Raw genomic sequence first — 21,734 nt, 5'->3', positions numbered from 1 at the left:
CTACTGATGTCTGAGGGTCCGTCCGCCCCGTGACGACCCCGACTTGGAGTTTTCCTGATCATTCTGGGGGCAAGACCTGGCCATATGTCCAGTGCCATGACAGTTATAGCACTCTATGGTTGGGCACTGACGGGCCTGGTGACCCCACTCCTTACAACGCCAACAGCGCATGTCCTCAGACGTCCTCTCAGAATTTGTTGTGCCGGTGGATTCCAACTTGCTTATCCTGGATTCCATCTTCTGCAGCAGGTCCAGAACCTTGCTTATGTCCGAATCTGCTTTCGGTGCAGTGGTCACAGAAGTAGCACTTGCCAACCTGCCTTTCCCGGATGATGCACTACCATCATTCCTATCCTCACGCTGCCTGGTCCCCTGTTTGAGAAGGAGCTGTGCAGCCTCTAGCTGACGCACTTTCCTTATGGCTTCTCCCACGGATTTTGGGGAACTCATGAGAAGTTGTTGCTTAACAGGTTCTGTGGCAGTCACTCCCAACAGAAACTGGTCCTTTGCCATCTTGTTGTAGGGAAAACCCACTTTCTGGATAAGCATTTAGGGCCAATTCCAATAAAACGTCAGCAAATGTTTCGTAAGATTCAGAGCTTCCCTGTGTGCGTGCCCTTAATTGTAGTTTATAGTCCTCACGGGTCACATTGTGGAATCTATGCTCAAGTGCACTAGAGAACTCCTCATACGTCAAGGAAGGGGCCAAGTGCAAATTTGCTACAGCCATGTATGCTTGATGGTCAAGACGCGATAGAATTTGCTGCCTCCTCTCCGACACAGGTATTTTTGTCAGGTCAGCATAGGTGTTAAAGCGCTCAAGCCATATCCGAAAGCTCTGATTAACCATAAATGGTTTGGGGGCCTGCACTTTTGCCGAGGAATGTCGGGCCGTCCCCTCCTGTTTCAATCTGCTCTCGACTAAGGATGTAAACGAGTCCAGAAATGATGACATCAATTCTCCCTTGTCTGCACCAGCATCCAAATCTTCCCGTGTCCTCTGTCCAGCAGGGGTCACTGGTGGAAGCGGGGTACTACTGGCTCTCAAAGCGGGTGTACCAGGTGATGCCGGGGACAGGTTCAATGTACGGGGACCACTACGCTGGAAGTCCTCAAATCCCACTCTTCGGTAAGGGTTGTGACCTGGTGGTGCACATATTCCAGCAGCCCTCGGTGGTCCTCGTGGGGTGTCCATGGCCGGGACCACACCCCCCTGCACTATCGGAGTTCTACAATTCTGATCCGTCACCACATCAAAGAATTCAGCCATATTTATGAGTTTCGATAATACTTAATGAATATGCAATAAACAAGTATACTCTCCCACCACAACAAATAGCCGACCAGAATTACCGCAATAGAAACACAATATCATTAACTAATGAACAATACTATAGTGATTGGCACTACAGAGCGTGTACCACTGGTAATGCAGAACAGAGCGTTAGCACACCTAACAGGCCACCATACATTCGCACTTGTGGACTAGCCCAGTACCAGCCATGCAGTGCGCGAGACTGGCAATATAATTATACTAAAAATCCAGGCAGAAAGTTCATGAAAGCCAACCACGGCGCTACAACTCACTAATGCTTGTGTCTAGGCAATGCCTGCAGTGCTCACCCGACACAAAACTCAATTAAATATAGCACAGTAGCACACAAACGAACGGCGTAAAAACAAGAGGCCGTAATACACTGCCGCAGTATATACAACAAGCCCGCACGCAAGCGCGAGTGTCAGATAGGGCCGGCAAAGTTGGGAAATTAACTGCGATCGGGTCCAGAATTCCTGTACAGCTGTCACCAGTGTGAAGTTTCGTCGGGGGTACTTCTCCTTGCTCGGCATTAACTCACGCTAACATACCTTCATGTCTATAAAACTCCTTTATTCCTTCGACACAGAATCCTCACATCTCATCTAAAACCATGCCGTCTTCACCCTCCCCACTCCTACGGTGTCTCATCATGGTCCCGTCACCCGGCAGCCTCCGAAGAGACTGGTGGCGCCATCTGGCCTAAGGCCAACACACCAAGAGCTACCAGATCACCACACCAACTTGTGTCGAAAGGCCTTTAAAAAGGCTGGACATAAGGAAAGTACCATTGAAAATTGACTTAGGCGACAGTGGTGCTCTCTCGCGGTAAAATGTGGAACTGAAGATTTTGGGCGATGATTTCAGTTCCACTGTCTGCCGCGAGACAGCGCCACCATCGTCTAAGCTTGTTTGACAGTAGATACAGGAATCAATTGATTTTCATGACTGGGGATGATAATCTGTACCAAACAAAGTTAGTTTGATAGAAATGGGGACTTCCCTTAGTTGCCAACACTACTCCAGCACAGCCTCAATCCATCTTGACACAAAACTGGCAGCAGATATCATCATGGATGATTGATTGATGACAATCAACTAGATTTTTATCATACATGTAATTATCATTTTTATCATACAAAACTTGAGGGGTAACACCAACCATCCAGTCCAACATCGCCACCCGGAGGTCTGAACCACCAAAAAAACCATCCCCCAACTTGTGTCGAAAGGCCTTAAAAAAGGCTGGACGTAAGGAAAATACCATTGGAAATTGGCTTAGGCGATAGTGGTGCTCTCTCGCGGTAAAATGTGGAACTGAAGATTTTGGGCGATGATTTCAGTTCCACTGTCCGCCGCGAGACAGCGCCACCATTGCCTAAGCTTGTTTGACAGTAGATACTGGAATCAATTGATTTTCATGACTTGGGGGATGATAATCCAAGATAATCCTTGATGATAATCTGTACAAAACAAAGTTAGTTTGATAGAAATAGGGACTTCTCTTAGTTACCAACACTGCTCCAGCACAGCCTCAATCCATCTTGACACACAACTGGCAGCAGGTACCATCATGGATGATGGGATAGATGATAATCAACTAGATTTTTATCATACATGTATTTATCATTTTTATCATACAAAACTTGAGGGGTAACGACATCTTTGCGATCAACTTATTTGTATTTTTGAGACAAGCTTTCGACACTAGTGGGTCTTCATCAGGTCTGAGGCAATAACATAAAAAAAAGTACAGGCTTACAGCAAAAGGTTAAAGTACAATGAATAGCAGGATTATTAATTGTACTTTTACCATTGGTGATATTTGTTTGTATACTGTTTTAATCCTTTGATGAGAAAGCTGATGCTAGCTAACCATACTTGAAACATTGGAGAGAGGACCAGAAAGAAGGGCAAGGGAACAACACATGAAAACACATCAGAAATAATGACCATCATTTTGCAGGGGTGTGACAGTCTTCTTTGTGACCTAGGTTAACTGCCGGGCCAGGTAGAAATGGGCAAAACTCACCATCAAGTAAAGTTGCACAGAAATGTACTGCCAAAATGAATTCTTTGTATTGCCGACATAAGATTTTGCAAATTAAAGCACAGCAGGATGAATATTTGTACCTCCAAGGGGAAATAACATCATTTCCTCTTTGCGCCTTTCTATTACAGACATCCTTGAGACCCACAACTAGGCCGTCCTAAACTTTCTGACTACATAGGTAAATTTTTTGATTTCAATAACAAATAGGTACATTTTTTGACTTAACAAATAAATAGGTATTTGTTTGGAGTTCAAAATCAATGATAAAACAAACACATTGCTACCGTACCAGTCATAACAGGGAGGTATCCTATGACATGTATCATGTGTCTGTAAAGGGAGCTTCCACGACTATTATAGTTAACTATGAAAGACTCTTGATCTTTCAAGAACATTGTCTAAACTGGCTATAATTCGTCTTTTTCTCCATTGAATGTCTGTCCTTTCATACCTCCAGATGCAATAATCTCTCCATCCCTGTCCCCAGACGTAAACTTCTCCCCCTTTACACACCCAGACACAATCACCTCCCCCGCTCCCTCAAAAACAGCTGTTCCCTCCGCACTCCCAGGTGTAACTGTCCGCCCATCGACATCCCTTGATGCAAGAGTGTCAGCTTTTGGCTCCCCGGATTCAATCGTCTCCTCCATCCCACCTCCAGCTGGATTTGTCTCCCCCTTCACAATCCCAGATGTACCCTTTGATGCAACTTCTTCCCCTTTTTTATCCCCAGATGCGACTATCTCCACTTTTTCCTCCCCAGATTCGGTTGTCTTTCCTTTCATACCTTGCCCAGATGCAACCGTTTCCCCCTTTTTCACAACAGACGCAGCACCTATCACATCAACTTTGGCACTAACATCCTCCTCTTCCTTGTCTTGAACAGCGGCTTTATCTGCTAGTTTAGCGTTAACAGTTTGTGACCTCGGAAATGATATGCACGCTCCAGCCCGTTTAAACTTTGCCCACAGACTCGTCGCCTCACTACTACTCCGTTTCATCCCATCGCTTGTCTCAGTTGTCGGAGGCGATTGCACCGGTAATTGAGATTCTGGAAGAAGTGATAATCAAATCATCAATGATAAGACTTTGTCCATATTTCAGACGAAACAGAAAAGACACCAATTGGTTGAGACGTTCATACGGCAGGCATGCCCAATCCACTCATTTGATCATGCCTTCTTGTGAATAGATTGGGTGCCATTCTAGCAACCAAATGTGCAGCAGGGCTTAATTACAATTTTGCATCATGAATAATGTCGCAAGGAAAATGTACCATCAAGTATTATTTTTTATAGAAAAACCTTAGTCTATCCCAAAGACCAGAGCTATTTTATATTTTATCAAATGGCGCTGAAAGTGAGACTTGATGGGTAAATGAAATTGAGAGGGATGGAATCCTAATACAGACGCGGGCACCACTCATGAAATGTAATGATTAATGGAGACGTGTCTCGAGACAATGCCAGGTCAGCACTAACAGATATACATGTATACATCCAAAAGTGTACGCAAACAGTTAGCAGAAAATAATGAGTACACTTTCCAATGCATCCAAGAACCGCCCTGGCTCTATCCGGGAAACCTGATTATGTTTAGTGCTGGCCCAGCATTACCCAGAGACACACCTCCTTGAAATCGAAATTATCATCATCAGTAATGTTAAGATTTTGATAAAGGAAATTCATGAAGTTTGTTAAAGGTTGTTATGTGTTAGTTACCAAAAATGCTCAGGCTGAAACGTTAGGTCAACAGTTAGAGACATTAACACATTAAGAGTGTACCTCTATGCCTTATCATGTAATTGAGTTAGTAACTCAGCAAGACTATATAATTTGATGCCTAAGCATGTATTCAGTTAGAGCCAGTAACTCAGTATTGGGTAAACTCTATGCCGAAAGCATGTATTCAGTTAGAGCCAGTAACTCAGTATAGGGTAAACTCTATGCCGAAAGCATGTATTCAGTTAGAGCCAGTAACTCAGCGTATAATTCTATGCTTAAGCATGTAATCAGTCAGGGCATTATTTTTTCTCATCACCAAGACATGAAAAAACCCTCACCATGCACATCTCTTATTTATCACGATTTCGACTGCCACATCGACCTAAAAATTTCCTTTCAGGTGGATCTAAAATCAAACAAAATGCACACTAAATTCTAAAGTAATTTATTCGACATGTCCATTTCATCGAAATTGGCTGTGCCCATATGAAGATGAATTTTATTTACAATGCAGCGAACGAAAAGGTTTGATAAAAGAATAGACCACCACCAAAACATGGGACAAGGATGGGTGGGGGGTGGGAAGGGTTGTGGAAAGTTTTGATAAACACCCCTTCGCATTTTGTGCAGCCATTTTCTAATATTTTCATCAAACCATGAAAATTGGTGACCAGCAAAAGCCAAAATTTGCTTTAATCAGGGGGTAAATGAGTTAGGAAAAGTAGTGTCCAGCTAAATGCCTAAGCCCAGACAAGACATAGATGCTGTGTGCTAGGCCTCATGCTTATAAGCCCAAGGAACCAATTGGAGAAGTGTTCCAACCTAAAACAATTCTCTCCTTGAAAGCAAAAGACTTTGCAAACAGGCCGCAGTACTCAACTGTTAACAAATGGGATTCCAAGAGCTATAATTCACTGCAGACTCTTTTCTGACCTGCAATTTCAAAAGCGTACAAGAACATAATACACGTATGACACAATAAGCCACAGTACCCTCTAAACCCAAATGCTGGTACATGAAAATGAAAGGTAAAGCTGACCAAATGGAGAGTCTTCTGTCTGGAATCTATACTTGACGAACTAAATTTTAAAGGGTGGCAACAGGCAAACGCCAGGGGGTCAATTGATGGTCTCCAAGTGGGTGCCTTTTGCACAATTGATAGGAAACTGGGTCTGGTTTGGCGTAATGATAGAATTTGTTTATAATGCGTGAATAGTGCTGATGTACAGAGAGATAGTACAGACACCTATCAGCTATTTTGTGTCACTTAATCTGAACCACCTAAGCTCTTGCATAAAGTCTCCCTTCAAGAGTGAAAATAAACTGGATAGGAGTTTCTGAGAATATCCATTCTTATTTTTCAAATGGAAGTCCTATGACCTCCTGTCACCAGAGGCAGGCAGTGGTACATGAACATGTACAGCCCCATAAACATACAAACTAGTACTTCACCTAAGATCATGGGAAAACAGACGCAGCCGATAACGTTAGTCCCAAACATTGATAAGCAAAAGTTCGAGTAGAAATTATAAAGTGATACCGTAACTGTAGTAAACAGCTATGTCCACCAGTCCTGGTTGTGTTGCTCCACTGACGAGCATTTTTTAACATTGCAACGTCATCGAGAAACCACACTGCGTCATGATGTCATTTAACTGAACTTCGAACAAGACAGATGCAAGTCAACCCCAGCCATCCTGATGAAGCCTAGAGGGGCAGAAACATGTGTCGGTGGAGTAACATAACAGCCAAACAAAAGGGACCAGTGGACATTGTTGTTTACGACAGTTGTGGTACCATTTTTACTTCTAATATTAGAAATTTGAAAGGCTCACCTGGTGGTGGGGGTGCATTCACTGCCTCCTCACATGGTATGAGGCCCAAGGCACGTAGGTTCAGGATGGAGTCTGCAATGATTCGAGCTGTCGTCCGCTGGTAGCCACCACTGGTCACCATCATGATGGGAATATTGCGGGCACGGACATGTTCAAATACTATTTGATCTCTCTCGATTATACCCTGGAAATTGAAATGCACATTTACTCCCGCCATTTGTTACATCAGTGACAACTGCCTCAACCGGCTTTTGAGGAAAAATCAAAAGCAATGTCAAATTTTGTCTAGATAGACAGTCGAGTTTGTGAAGGTAGCCAATTCCCAAAAAAACATTTACGAGTTCGAATTTTACATGGTTGGTACTTTTAATGAGACCACCGGTAATGGGTGAAATATCCCTTGTTAGGATGGCCCCCTGCCGAACAGATAGATATGCATGTGGCTGAATACTGCTATACCTTGTATTCAGATAAGATTTAGTGTCAAATCTAATCCTCCAGGATTCTTCAGTCTGCCCGCTCTAACCCCAACTCACCACGGGAGAAATACTAAGACATCCCAACGGGTCTCCATCAAGTATATCTGTACCAGCATTATAAACAACCAAATCAGGTGTGAATTCATTTAAAGCACCTTCAACATGGCTGCAATGAAAAGAATGAGAATGCAAAGTGGGAATTTGCTCACAAACTACAGTCGGGCTTGTATTACACCTCAAAATATCAAGATAATAAAACTTAAGTGAAATGAAATGAAAGTTCTTGAAATGTTAGGTTTTTACATAGCGCTGTTATGATATGATATAACTGCACCATCTCAAAGCGCATTACATTTTTCCCAAGACTGATCCAAACACTTTTCTGTGAAAACCAAAGAGTGCACATGCTGCACTACACTTGACCATCGCAGGCCTGTTGAAAGTACCGAGTCCATGGCCACTGGTATCTCATAAGTGACTCCAGAGATTTAATCGATAGCCCATCAAAGATGTGGAATAAAGGCACATTCTCCTATGGATCTTGCAGCTTTTTTGACATATTTCCTGCATGAAATGACTTTTGGTCGGCCCACTAGAAAGTTTGTCCAAAATTTGTCTAGACTTACGTTCGAATAAGATTGAGATATTGCTCATCCTCACAATAGAACGGTAGCTCGACTTTCCTTTTGATACCTCCTGCAAATAGACATGAGAAGTCCTTCTATCATACAGAATCGAGAAGACTTTCCAGCTACATTTCGATTTGTATGGTTCATTTCTTCTATGATTTTTTCAAAATTCCAAAATTTCATGGTCATTTTTTTTCGAAACAGGCAGGTGCCTCAGCCCAGATCAGAATGATGCAATCACTTTTGTACCCATTGCTTTGGAGTGAAAATAAACAGATAACTTACTTTTGGCGTATCCATCATGTGGATAGATACCTCTGTTATAGGCATCTAATATGTACACATCATCATTCCCCATGAAGTCCCGTTCGTGCCCATTCCCCTGGAATAGAAAAAGTTTACTGTTAAAAAAGTATTCTGGGTCCAAAATTTCTTATTAGGGTAACCATGATGCACCTATGGTCGTTCAACACACAAAACATATGAAGTACTTGATGGTCTGTTGGATGAGACTAAAAGCTGTGGTCCCTTACCCGAGTGTCTATGCCATAAGGTCTGGTAAAAGATCCCGCAAAGGTGAACAGTGGCCTAAAGTGGACTCCATAACTCTGGCAAAGATCCAATAGGGTTATGACGCCAGTAATGATATGATCATGATTGATTGAAGAACATCTCTTACCTGATGTGCATCAAGGTCGATAATCATGGCTTTCTTAACCGCTGGGTTCCTCTCCATCTGGAATTTGATTGCAAGCGTGATGTCTGCGTAGGCACAGAACCCACCGCCTTTGTCGGCTGAACAGTGATGGAAGCCCCCGCCGATGTTGATGGCCCAGCCACGCTCGACTGCTAGTTTGGCGGCCTGCAAAGATTTTAAAATACAGTGGAACCTCCCTTAGTGCACACCTCTCTAATTAGGACACCGCTCTATTAGGGACAGCACTTGTCAATCCCGAGAGTGTCCTTAACATAGAGGTTCTACTGAACTTTCCTAGAGAAAATGCTGTCGCAGAAATTCTTTGGCTCCTAATAGAACACAACAAGCAAAGTTTTAACTTCACCTCCTCTGGCTCTGGGTAATGCCAGAAGTGGCCATAATGTTCTTGGGACTGATAGAGCTGCCAATAGATCTTTTTTTAAGCCCGAGAATGGGTCACTGACAGAGATCAGCAGGCACCAGCACATGCAGAAAGTGGCCCTCACCTAGTCTTGTTAAGACTTCAAAGTTGCAAGCTGGATGAGACAGGCCCTCTTCCTCAGTCTGAGGATTTCCGGAAAAATATCTTCACTCTCAAGAAAGATATCAACTTACCAGTATAGTGCCACCTGTTTGATATCGGAATGGTCTCAGAACTTTCCTCTGAACTACGAAGTTTGGGAGCAGGGCAACAGGGGGAACCTCCGTGATACCAGCCACATTGATGCTCCACTGGAATAGACAAAGTTGAAATAGACAAAGTCAACGTCAGCTGAGAATAATTTCTTATCACTGGTTGGGAATCCGTTTCTCAAAACATAAGGGCCAAGTGATTTTGTGATTATCTACATGTATCTGTGAAGATCTTAAAGATATTAACTATAAATCTTTCGATGGAGATGGCTTGTATAGGCTTGCCGTTCCTGGCAGCCTGGCCATGTCTGAGGCCAATTTTCAAAATGGGTTACTTGTCCTAACCAAACTTTGACAATAGTGCACACTAGAGTAGCATGGAAAATGCACTACTGAACGTAGTCACAAGGTACAATGTAACATCACTCACAAAATTTTTTGAAAAATCATAATTTTACGATGCCAATGCATAACTAAACTTAAAACAAAAATTGCAGGGGCAGCAGTAGCGTGGTGGAAGAGCGTTGGCCTCATAATCAAGAGGTTGCAGGTTCACGTCTCAGCTGAGTCTATCCTTGGTTCCCCAACTGGTCGAGTTCAAATCATCACTGTGAGGCAGCACAACCAAACCAAAAGAAAATGTAAGAAAGTATATATACATCCACCTAATAATTTTACTAGTTTCATGCAAGGAAAACATGCAATACAGTCATGCATAAGTTGCAAAGAATCTTTTTAAGTGCACAGAGAAAAATTACTTAAGATATATAGGATTTGTAACGAAGAGTTTTACACAGTGCCTTCAGATGCCGACATGCGATGCATGCTAGAATGATAGATTTGAAAAGATCTGGACTTAAATAATGCCTAATTAGTACGGACTGAGACCAACTGATGCATAAAAAGTTCAATGTTCATCATCTCTGTGTCTGTGATTTTCAAAAATGTGCTGAAAATCTGTGCGCAGTGATGTGATAATAAACAGAATTTGATTAAGTTTAAGACAATCATTCATGGTGATTTTTTGGCTGACTGGCAATCACGGGAACCACTGCAAACCAATGGGGCAGACATATCTTATGATGATACCCTGAACTTTTCTGGAATTAGGCAATTACTGGACAAGAATGATGGTTATTTCAGCCCTGGCGTTAGCTGTGGAGTACAAATTTAAACCCCTTGGGCTATAATGGCTATTGGAAACATCTTTTGAAAGTGGGAGGATTATGTGATATAACAATCTTGGGCCCAGATGATTTCCACTGAAAGAAATGCCCCAAGGTTTTAAATATCCACCAGAATCAGTAAATTTCATCAAGGATATTTTTATTATATTCTATCACAGAGCAAACAGGAGGCAAAGCGTTAAACCAACACAAGAAACTGTTAAATATATATATTTCCCGAAACAAACTCTCCATTTACAACAGATATGATTCACAAATTTCTTATTCTCAACAACACCATAAATTACTGAACAGGATCTTTATATCCTAGCTCAAATAGGCCAATAACAAACTATCATCATAAAAAAAGAACAAAAAGTCAACACGATATAAACCTTTGAACAAAATAGAACTTGACAAGTGTGCTTGAAATCAAGGCGATTTTTGGCATAGTATCAAAATCAAGTAATTTTTCTCTGTGCCTTTTATGCTGCATGCCAAAAGAGATAACAGTGAATCATGGATCACATGATCTCACAAACAACAACGACTTATTAATTTATCTTTTTGACAGCTATCTGACTTTCAAATTGACAAAAGCACAAATTGTTAAAAGCAAATCCCAATACCTTTGACTGTTGACACGAGAGAGAAAACTACATGTACACAAGTTGTACCACTGAATGCTCAGAAATATCTTATAAGTAGCTAAATCGATCCATGATCCAGTAAAAAATAAAGACACCAAAATATCTGAATACCTCCTGTATACTCTGTATTCCCTCCACTATGTTCGACAGCTTCAAGAAAATACAAAAACAAGGGTTAAAGGCATTGTTGGGTTCGGGTACCAGGGTTGATTGTGAGTGGGGGGAGGGGGGCTTCACCCGCCAGTTGCCAACACCACAAGCTCACCCATGCAGCAATCAAGAAAACAAGGATATTTTACTGATTCCAAACTTATGAATTGTATCACAGCTAATAGAAAAAGAGAGATGGCTGAACTGTTATTGGTTCCCATAAACTAACCAAATTTTCTTAAAGGTTGCATGAAGGCCAGACATTTCTTTAGGTACCAGTTCTTTGACTTATGACTGGCATTATTCTCAAAATTTATGTGCAATCATATGATATGTGAATTCACAAAACTTCAAAAGTTGTTTTTATCAGTATATCAAGTGAAAAGCGAGTGATTTGTGTACAGCTGTGTACGGAATCTGAAACTTAACATGTATTGATTTGAAAGAAACCAATGATGTGCCTTACATGTATACAATTAGACACAATTCCAACAGAGTCGTCATAAATTTGCTACATGATCCATCTGATCCACAGCCCAGGTTCGAACCAGTGGTGCAACTTCATTTTCTTTCAAACTAAATCCAACTTAACACAACTAGATTTGGACGAATCAGTTTCAAGACAGTGACCATATCAGATGAGTTTCAAAAAGACAAAAAAAATAAGATTAGCTCAAATCCAATTAGGGACCATCTCAATCACTCATAAGTTTAATTTCTATAGTGAAATGAAAATTCATTGGAGAATGTCAAATAAGTTGTTGGTACTAAAAAGCTTGTGGGAAAAAACGACCTTCCTCATTGAAAGCAGTTTTTGGCAGTGACTTTTGAGCTGGTCCCTTTTGTTCCTCAATCAATTAACGTGCATCAAGAAAAGCATCTATGAAGCAGAGAAACAAAAACTACTGCGGATCCTCGGAAGAGATTCTGGCTACCTTAAGACTGTCTATGTATCTTTTGGGATGAACCACCATCAGGTCCGCCTGGGATGCCTCCGTTGGCTTAACAGTCGTATGGTCATACAACATGCCCTCCTCTGAAAAAGTTGAGATGGCAAGCATAAGGAGCAGTAAATGGACCAATATGATATTTTTTGCATCAGTTACATATAATTCCTGTTCAAGTCTTCGTTGAAAGTGACATTCAATTGTAGGTAATACCACTGTGGTATACCACTGTGACCTAAAGGGGCAAGAAAGTCATGATAAAGAAGATTATTTTAGCCCTGCATAAATCGATTTTCAGCTTGGGATGAACTTTTTACGTGCCATCAAAATTTGGCACCAAATAGATTGAGTGGATTTCAAAGAAAACAAAGCAACATCTTGGTTGTGATATGTCCTTTCTTATTGACCTGTGATTTTGAATCTTAGGAAGAACCTTTATGATACCTTTTAAGAATTCGTGCACTCGTCCCCATTTTCCAGCATCAAACGGATGGAGTTTCTCAAAACCAAGGAAGCTGATGTTGTATTCGATGGCATATATGATGGGCCACTGCCATGGTTGCACAGGAACATACAGCTGTGTATCATGTGGCCTGAAAAAAGGTGGACAATTTATGATTAATATCCCAAAGTTAATTAAGTTATGATTAATATCTGAATGTTTCAGATCTAAACTCTAGTCATAAACTATTTCAAGGACAAACCTCCCCTCTTTCTCTTTCTCAGCAGCTTCAGCAGCTCTGCTCATCTTCAGAAGAAGCACTGGACAAAAAAATCCAGCCAGCCGAACAGTAAAGTTGTGTCGCTCTCCGCTTATGGTCGAATTAGTAAATCTTCTCAGGAAAGTCTGAAAGAAAAAAAGAGATAAGGGTCGTGATTAAATGGAGCAGTTTCATCCCAGAAAACAAAAAAAGGTGATCAACTTGCCCGCAATGGAACCCAACAACATCAGGAGAATTTAGTACCGTAATCTTACACTTACACGTACAGGGCAGTAAATACTCTCCTGATAAGCCCACAAAAACACCAAGCAAGAGAAGACCCAGAGCAACACCATCCCAAACATGGATAGAAGAGCACAGTAAAGGGATGTTACTTCTGGGCAGTACTGTAGCGTTTCTGTCACTGTCTTGCACTGCAGTAAATAATCTACTTTCTTTACCCTCAATCAAAAATACTTTGATGGTTTCTTCGTTGAAATCGTTGTGTTCCCTGGATTCTCTGAATGTGGATGTTTCTCTTTGTGTGTGGTTTAACTACATTTTCGTTTTCAGATCATAATAAATCGGCAAAACATCTCAGAAATGAGGAAATTTTACAGAAACCTCAACCATTTTGCTTTCGATTTCCGTGTTTACGTTTTGGGGTCAAGGTTGCCTGAGGGTTTCTTAGCCAATCAGCAGTGCCGTGAACATCCGGGCTGCATGGAGAAGTCTTTGAACATTTCTGAGCGAAATTCCATGGTTTATTGTCGAATTTGATTTTTTTAGGCAAAGTTACACCGGCTGCATTGATTAAAAAGAGGCTACGCTACTCATTGTGTAGAAATATCTCATTTAAAATGAGTTTAAAGAACAGAAATCCTCAGGGTAAGCTGAAAACTTGGTCTAAAAGCTAACCACCCTCGTTCCCAGTGCTCACCCCAGGCCCCTTGTATGTTCCACCCTGCACGATACACAGAAGAAAGTCCCCAGTGCCTGTATTGTGTCCTCGGGTCACTTCCAATAATCCCAATGGGGTACATGAACATCCATGTACACAGATCTTTAAAGCCCATAACGCTGTAATGGCAGGCACGTGGGCAGGTGCCTGAGAAGCTTCAACAACTGACAGGCCACACCCCTTTCCAGCAGCATGATACTAGAATGGATGGTTTTCGAAGTAGTTTGTTTTGGGTGCTGGGCATTCAATGCATTTCAGTACCCCTGAAAGTGGAACGAAATGTGACAGTACCTGTGACAGTATGTCATTGTCTGAGGTTGGGTTAGACCTTTTGACGTGATCCGAGTGCACGGATTTGGTTTGTTTGGGCTTTGGTTTGTCTATAGTTGATGAAATCATCCAGTCGAATGGAGTCAGTGAGTCATGGTGCTAACAGTGTTTAAAGCTAACAATATTCTTGCATCTTGTTATGTTCCAGGAACTCCAGAGGTGCACACTGCGAGGAGTAAACTAGATGGAGTCCTGCAAACGTTGGTTGAACGAAAAGATGATAGGTAGGTACTGGTAGCTCCAGGCAAGGAATCATTCAATGTATAAATAGAACCCCTGAAGGGGATTTCGTGGCTAAGATATCAACAAAAGTTATTCTTTCAAAGGCAAATGATTAATTTGATGTCCTTTATTTGCTATATGATGACGAAATCCTATTCCTAGTAGATGTGTCTGCTTAGGGAGGTTCAACTGTCTTTCCATATGTGAAGGCAGGATAATTTATTAGAATAATATTCATGGTGTATTTATTTATTATTGAAAACCAGCTCAATAAAAACTTTCTACAACATTTTTTTCAGCCCAGTTAACTCAGGAGATGAAAATGTCATCCAGGACATCCTCAAGTAAGTTTGAAAGATCTGTTACTTTACATTTAAGCTATTTGGGTACTTTTTCGAGAGAGAAATGGCTTCGAAAAAGATTGGATGAAGAAAGTTAAAAGTGAACTGACAATGTATCCCACTATTTTGGCTGATAGAGCTTTACATTTTGTTCAACGAAGATAACTAGATCTAGCTCATGCTCAAATATCCAATATGTACAACATTTTACACATATAAAAAAATGTGTGATATCGCACTACTGTAAATCTCACCAATTTTCACCTGGTTGTACACCTATAAACGAAATGAATTGAGAAATCATCATTGAAATCAAAATGGACTTTTTGAAAAAGAATTTTTGTTTGGTTTCATTCAGGGATATTTCTCCGTCTGTCTCGCCACGGAAAGCCGCCGCCAAAATGTCGAGGAAGAGGAAGCGGAAGGACGATTTGTCTGGCTCAGAATTCGGGCAGTACCACCGTGAGTTGACAATGATAATCTTTTTTTTCTTCAAAAGTAGCTCTCTTGAGTACCTCCTTACTAGAAATTTCTATGGTTACCCCAATAGAATACCTAGTCCCCTCTGATATTTTGAAAGGGTTGTTCTTCCACAAAGTGATTTCACCGTTTTATTTGTCTTTCATATCTTTCTTCTATTTGTTATTTTCAGATACATATGTTATGAAACTCTTCGACCGCAGTGTCGACCTTGCACAATTTGAAGACAACACCCCACTGTACCCCATCTGTCGAGCCTGGATGAGGAATCAACCTCTAAATCAGAATTTAGCTCCACAGAAACCGCTGGAGGCAACCCAAGAGCCAGCTGATATAAACACAGATTCAGACGAGGTGAGTACCGTTGTCATGAGGCAAGCGCTCTGACAATGAATGGACATTTGCTCAACTGATTCCCTAGTTGGAATAGTATACCCTTTCTCTGCTGAAGCCAGAGCCATAATCTCTGGACCTTGGGCTATGTTTGGCTTTGCTAGAAACCGCAGTGTTATGCACTATTGTCTAAAAGTAAGAACAAATAAAGAAAAAGCTTCCATTGCTAAGTGTTTTCCTCATTCTTTTCAGGATTCGGATTCTCCAAAAGACGTTTGTAAACTCCCTGATCCCATTCCGATTGAAACTGATAAAATCGGCGGATATAAAGACCCAAGAATAGCTAAGCCTATCAAACAGGCTGCTGAGCATCTCAATATCCATGCAGTAAGTCTGTCTTCCAAGTTACCTGCTGTAAACCGGGAAATGTCTGTCTACTCTAATTTTCAAATGGCCGCAGAAACGAAAAGCTGATTGAAGTTACTATTATAGGGTTATCAAAATGTAATGTTACACAGACCTTGGCAGCCAGTGTCATAGTTGACTGGCTTTAGTTGACTGCATTAAAGAGAATTGGTTTGGTCTGCTCTGAGGATACTCTAGTTTTATGCAACACCACTATCTTTTGGTAAATGGTCTGGTCACATTCTTGAGTTCAACTAAGTACCATTGGCCAGAACAATATGAGAAAAACTTAAGCAATAGGTTTTTCTGGTACCTCCATTGCAGACAGGTATTTCATTCAAGTTTTCTTTTTTTCAGGACCAAGATACAGCCCCAGCACCTGAACAGCTTCTTCTGAGTAATATGCAACACTGGAAAACTGTTAGACAGAGGTGAGGTTTTGTTTTGCCTACTCAGACAATTGAAAAGAAACCAGCATCTTTGGGTAACAACTCTTACTTATGATATGATTGCTACGGTCAATATTGAAAGATAACAGTTATGATTCCTGCGCAGTCCCACATGTGTGTCATAACCTGAAGATTCTTGACCATTCAGCAAACGTTTTGAGGATGAAGAGACCCCTATTAGCAACTTTGTGCACCTTAATCTGACATACCTGGCTCTTGCCTACAAACTCCCTTCAACGGGAATTATAACTCGCTTGGTAGTTTTTCTCAGGGAGACTAAAGATGATACGAAGTGGTTAAGCTGCATGTTCTTGGGGACCATTGAGTGAACCTGCCTCTTCTAAAACAACTCTTCTATCTTCTAATTACAGCTGGAAGGAGGCGGGACGAGTGAATGAAATACGATACAAAGAAACCACGAAACTCTTGCGAGACATGTTCGACCGACAAATGAAAGAGAACAACTGAACGAACAATGAATTCTTCACAAAGGCAGCAATCTAATCCAATGGAAACATTGTTGTGTATGTTTTCTGAACTCAGTGCACGGACTTTGTCGTTTCTAAACTTATGATCCTTGCTGTTACTGGTTGACAACAAACCTTGCACAAAATACTGCCACTTGATATACATCGAGCATTTAAAGCAGCAGTTCAAGAGACAAACGTCTTCGGGTCCAAAAGACTTGTGTGGTTGTTGCTCTGTCGGCAAAAGTTGCGTCTCGTCATTTCAAATCCAAGATCATTGTCAAAGTGTCACCGGTGGTCCTTGGGCACTGCGATGGCAGTGTTACCAAGCTGTGAAAGAGCTCATGACATAATAGACCACCAGTCCGCAGTGATAGTGTTTCTTCACATGATGTACATGGCGGCCTCCATGGACCAGTGCAGGTTGTTTTTGGTGGGAGTGACCTCAAAAACATAAATGGGTCTGTTTTAGCCATATGTGACCTGAAATCTACCCGAGAGTTTTATGTGAATTTCACACCAAGTGTTTGAATACACCTGTTATCAATATTGTCATCAAAATTCTGAACTACAATGTACAAGTATTGTATTACTTGATAGCATCTTATTTATTGGGATTGGCTGCAACTGATGCAGCAAGATAATGCTAACTTGAACTCTTTTGTACTTATGTAGAATTATAAAAAATAAATGTTATGTATTATTTGGAATCGTTTGTTACAATGTCACAATTCTCTCACAGATTTGGCGTAAAGGTAATAACCAGGTTCCATGTGGACCAGTTAACATTGCAGCTGCGTTCTCTTACCATGTTGGCAGGAGAGTGAGACTGCTGGCTACATGTACAGTTTGGTCAGGTTGTGTCTGTCTCATCTCTCTCACTGTGTCCATGAAACAGTGATTGCCAGGTCCCATTTGGTGTGGTTGTGACTGTCTCATCTCTCTCACTGTGTCCATGAAACGGTGATTGCCAGGTCCCATTTGGTGTGGTTGTGACTGTCTCATCTCTCTCACTGTGTCCATGAAACGGTGATTGCCAGGTCCCATTTGGTGTGGTTGTGACTGTCTCATCTCTCTCACTGTGTCCATGAAACAGTGATTGCCAGGTCCCATTTGGTGTGGTTGTGACTGTCTCATCTCTCTCACAGTATTGGCAAAACAGTGATAAGCAGATTGCAAATATTGTTGCAACTGTCTGGTGTCTCTCACCTTGTCGGCAAGATAGTAAGACTGAAAACTTACTTCGTGAGGTTGTGACTGTCTCATATCTCTCTCAACGAAACACATTTGTGACCCGCTCTACCAAAACTAGGCGCTTGTCGCATCTGAACTTGACAGGTTGATACGGACTTGTTCATTTCCCTATTGTAGACCTTTTGTGAAATGTGACCAAATCAGTTTGTAATAGATTTCACAAAAGGTCTACAATAGGGAAATGAACAACAAGTCCGTATCAACCTGTCAAGTTCAGATGCGACAAGCGCCTATTTTTGGTAGAGCGGGTCACATTTTTGGGGAAAAAGATGGAGTAGCCAGGTCCCATATGATCTGGTTGTTACAAACTCACATCTGGTCTCTCATCTCAATGACAAAACAATGGGACAACCAGGTCCGATTCGGTTTGGTTGTGGCTGCCTCATCTCTCTTGCCATATTGACAAGACAGTGAAACAGCCAGGTCCCATTCGGTTTTGATATGGCTGCCTCTTCTGGTTGTTGCTGTGTCTTCCCTTTCACCGTTTGGCGACACGGTGGAGCTGCCCTGTCAGATTTGACTCGAAATCATGCCAATTCTTCCTCAAAAGCAAAGAAAGGCACTCGCTTCTTCCTGTGAATGAAAGAAATCATGCCAATTCTTCCTCAAAAGCAAAGAAAGGCGCTCGCTTCTTCCTGTGAATGAAAGAAATCATGCCAATTCTTCCTCAAAAGCAAAGAAAGGCGCTCGCTTCTTCCTGTGAATGAAAGAAATCATGCCAATTCTTCCTCAAAAGCAAAGAAAGGCGCTCGCTTCTTCCTGTGAATGAAAGAAATCATGCCAATTCTTCCTCAAAAGCAAAGAAAGGCGCTCGCTTCTTCCTGTGAATGAAAGAAATCATGCCAATTCTTCCTCAAAAGCAAAGAAAGGCACTCGCTTCTTCCTGTGAATGAAAGAAATCATGCCAATTCTTCCTCAAAAGCAAAGAAAGGCGCTCGCTTCTTCCTATGAATGAAAAAATCATGCCAATTCTTCCTCAAAAGCAAAGAAAGGCACTCGCTTCTTCCTATGAATGAAAGAAATCATGCCAATTCTTCCTCAAAAGCAAAGAAAGGCACTCGCTTCTTCCTATGAATGAAAGAAATCATGCCAATTCTTCCTCAAAAGCAAAGAAAGGCACTCGCTTCTTCCTCAAAAGCAAAGAAAGGCACTCGCTTCTTCCTATGAATGAAAGAAATCATGCCAATTCTTCCTCAAAAGCAAAGAAAGGCACTCGCTTCTTCCTATGAATGAATGAGAAATCATGCCAATTCTTTCATCTGACTATCAGGGCATTTTTCAGGATTTTAGGCACATGTTTTCATTGACCTGTTTTCTAAGCATACTTTGGAAAGGACTAATATGACTCAATTTGAACTAATTTCAGCCGAAACTTTGACAAGTGTAACTAGTGTTCGACATTCAGTTTTACAAAGAATTGATCTTGCCTGAAACAGTTCACGTGTTGTTTGGCGAGAACCTCCTTTACCGATACTTCGTCCTCGTATATAGATCACGTGACTTGATGACGTCATTGGGACGTGGTGTGCACGCAATTCCACCTGGAAAACAAAATTACGAAAGTTTGAGAATTTTACTAACTCATTACAACAAAACAAAGGAACTTGTCAGGGTTGCATGATTTGGTTGCGAACAAGCTAAATAAGACTCGATACGATCGAGTGAGCTGGGCACAGTCGTCCTTTGGACAAGGAGTGGAAAGACCTAAATAGCTGGGTGTTGCAATAGCCATCACTGCAGGCAATACGATGTGCGAAGCGCCAACGTGAATTGCTTTATATTTGCAACTTTTAAATGTTTTTACTTACGGTGCAATTATGGAATTGTGGTTTTGTATTAAACATAGTTGGTCAGACTGCTGATCATGGTCCATCACCTGGCTATGATTGAGATCACCGAGGAATTTCTGGACAGAGCCTTTCACCTCAAAGCACCATGGACCACCGGCCGTCATCTCTTACACCATGGACACCTCGGCCGTCATCTCGTATCATGGATCAAGGAAAGTTATGTGGCCAAAGCTGAAATGATAAAAATCGAAAAAGGTTTCAAAATATGAGAAGACCAATCTTTATTATTCTTCGGTATCAGAGACCAAGGCCCCTGCCAAAACCAACTCCTCCTGCAATAGAACAGAGATTTTATTCGTATGACGGGAGAGTCAGGGTGGAAGCGATGGCTAAATTTCTTCAATCTTTCTTAACATACCGACCTTGCACCACACCAAGTCAGCAGCATAAACCCCTATACACAAAGTTTGTTTTAGCTTTCTACCTCACCTTGTCTTTTGATCGGCCCATTGTTCAGACCTATTTGCAGACCAACTTGTGCGTTTGCTGACAAAATAAAATCTTAGATTGGCTGGTATGAAGTTGTCTATATTCGGTCTGAAGACAACGTCACAATGAGAAAGACAAGTCGGTGGCATTTTTGGTTCGGGGACAGGCTCCTTTCATTTCACAGCAAGGGTACGGAGGATGCAACAGCCAACTGTCGTCCCATTCAAGTTAGGGGCAACTTTTATCTGAGGACAAAGTCACAACCAGAAAGACAAGTCGGCAGCACAATCGGTTTGAAGGCAAAATCATTCTTATCATTTATGTCAGAGTGAAGGTCACGAATGATGCAACAGCCAATAGGAAAATATTTTATGTGTTCTTTTATGTTTTTCGTTAATAAGATGGCAAAAGAAAACAATTGAGAGCTAAAACGCAGTAGCATTTTCAACATGCCGATCGCTACCCCTTATCTTTGCTATATAAGAACGACTTTTTAATTCACGGAATTTACGTGGCAATTCACGGAAAATGGCAAAATCAATTCACTGGATAGGCAAGCACAAACAAAACAATTTTACTAGTCTTTCATTGAGGACAAAATTACCCTGGGGACGAATTTTCCTCAGGGCCGAATTTTTCGGGGACGAATGTTCCTGTGACCGATGTAATAACATGTACATTGCGTGGCATGGTTGAAATTCACCTCCTACATGGACACAAGGCCTGTTTGAAATTGACCTAGGCCTATAAAAGTGTCCAGGCCTTGTGAGATAAATTGAATTGAATTAGATTGAATGTTTACCTTGAGACAAGAATTTATTTATCAACAAGGGTATGGCCGAAATTGGGGGATTGCCACAAACCAATTGTCCCCATCTTCAGCCTGAAGACAAATTCACAACCGGAAGAATGATCAGCCTCACGGCTTCGCACGAGGGTTCGACTCCCTCCCAAGGTAGATACAGAGCTAAAACATGCCGGTGCAAAGTGGGAAAATTATACCTTGTGGCCGCGCGAGGCAGTGAGACAGACATTTTGTTTCTGTGCCACCTTTTGCACAAAATCACTAAGATCTAGAGGAGTGCAGCATGTTGACCCGAGGTCTGTTTGTAACGAACATGGTTTGGTGACCAGGGTGTGACGGCACGGTTGAATGGTGTCGCAATCACTTTTTATTGGGAAATGTGACCGCCGTAAAAGCTGATCTTGTACCATTTCAACTTGGCGAATCCGT

At 41.6% G+C, this 21,734-nt stretch overlaps 3 protein-coding genes across 7 annotated transcripts; 1 reads left to right on the top strand and 2 right to left on the bottom strand.

Moving 5' to 3' along the window:
* On the bottom strand, positions 1-450 carry LOC135490955 (uncharacterized). Its single transcript, XM_064776543.1, has one exon. It carries the CDS (start codon positions 448-450, stop codon positions 1-3), a length of 450 nt encoding a protein of 149 aa, XP_064632613.1.
* A 1,979-nt stretch (positions 451-2,429) lies between these two features.
* Positions 2,430-13,623, bottom strand: LOC135490652 (histone deacetylase 11-like). 5 transcript variants are annotated; one of them, XM_064775960.1, is made up of 13 exons: positions 13,441-13,623; positions 12,983-13,125; positions 12,723-12,871; positions 12,267-12,367; positions 11,293-11,331; positions 9,348-9,464; positions 8,715-8,897; positions 8,321-8,417; positions 8,033-8,102; positions 7,464-7,572; positions 6,928-7,111; positions 5,973-6,025; positions 4,279-4,419 (listed from the first exon to the last, which is right to left on the bottom strand). In XM_064775960.1, the coding sequence occupies exons 2-12, from the start codon at positions 13,024-13,026 to the stop codon at positions 5,997-5,999; spliced, it is 1,122 nt and encodes a 373-aa protein (XP_064632030.1). In that variant the 5' UTR covers positions 13,027-13,125; positions 13,441-13,623; the 3' UTR covers positions 4,279-4,419; positions 5,973-5,996. The 5 variants fall into 5 exon arrangements, with proteins under 5 accessions (XP_064632027.1, XP_064632028.1, XP_064632030.1 ...); XM_064775959.1 differs by lacking the exon at positions 5,973-6,025 and adding an exon at positions 5,431-5,498 and having other exon boundaries at positions 4,283-4,419; XM_064775961.1 differs by lacking the exon at positions 4,279-4,419 and adding an exon at positions 5,434-5,498.
* Positions 13,624-13,690: 67 nt separating this feature from the next.
* On the top strand, positions 13,691-17,670 carry LOC135491198 (protein lin-37 homolog). The gene is made up of 8 exons (XM_064776915.1): positions 13,691-13,867; positions 14,419-14,494; positions 14,792-14,836; positions 15,192-15,295; positions 15,486-15,667; positions 15,899-16,033; positions 16,409-16,482; positions 16,872-17,670. Exons 1-8 carry the CDS (start codon positions 13,840-13,842, stop codon positions 16,966-16,968), a joined length of 741 nt encoding a protein of 246 aa, XP_064632985.1. The 5' UTR covers positions 13,691-13,839; the 3' UTR covers positions 16,969-17,670.
* Positions 17,671-21,734: the final 4,064 nt, after the last annotated feature.

The sequence above is a fragment of the Lineus longissimus genome, chromosome 7 (assembly GCF_910592395.1).
Source record: "Lineus longissimus chromosome 7, tnLinLong1.2, whole genome shotgun sequence".
Classification (NCBI taxonomy): Eukaryota; Metazoa; Nemertea; class Pilidiophora; order Heteronemertea; family Lineidae; genus Lineus; species Lineus longissimus.
The sequence above is the reverse complement of the archived record's forward strand: the minus strand, read 5'-3'. Positions and strand labels throughout refer to the sequence as shown.

Excerpts from the sequence above, each read along its gene's own strand:
- LOC135490955 (XM_064776543.1), bottom strand. The coding sequence starts at position 450 with ATGAGTTCCCCAAAATCCGTGGGAGAAGCCATAAGGAAAGTGCGTCAG.
- LOC135490652 (XM_064775957.1), bottom strand. The coding sequence starts at position 13,026 with ATGAGCAGAGCTGCTGAAGCTGCTGAGAAAGAGAAAGAGGGGAG. Across the intron at positions 12,872-12,982 it reads GAGAAAGAGAAAGAGGGGAG|GCCACATGATACACAGCTGT; the intron begins GTTTGTCCTTGA and ends ACCTTTTTTCAG. Across the intron at positions 8,418-8,714 it reads TCGACCTTGATGCACATCAG|GGGAATGGGCACGAACGGGA; the intron begins GTAAGAGATGTT and ends TTTCTATTCCAG.
- LOC135491198 (XM_064776915.1), top strand. The coding sequence starts at position 13,840 with ATGAGTTTAAAGAACAGAAATCCTCAGG. Across the intron at positions 14,495-14,791 it reads GTTGAACGAAAAGATGATAG|CCCAGTTAACTCAGGAGATG; the intron begins GTAGGTACTGGT and ends CATTTTTTTCAG. Across the intron at positions 16,034-16,408 it reads AGCATCTCAATATCCATGCA|GACCAAGATACAGCCCCAGC; the intron begins GTAAGTCTGTCT and ends TCTTTTTTTCAG.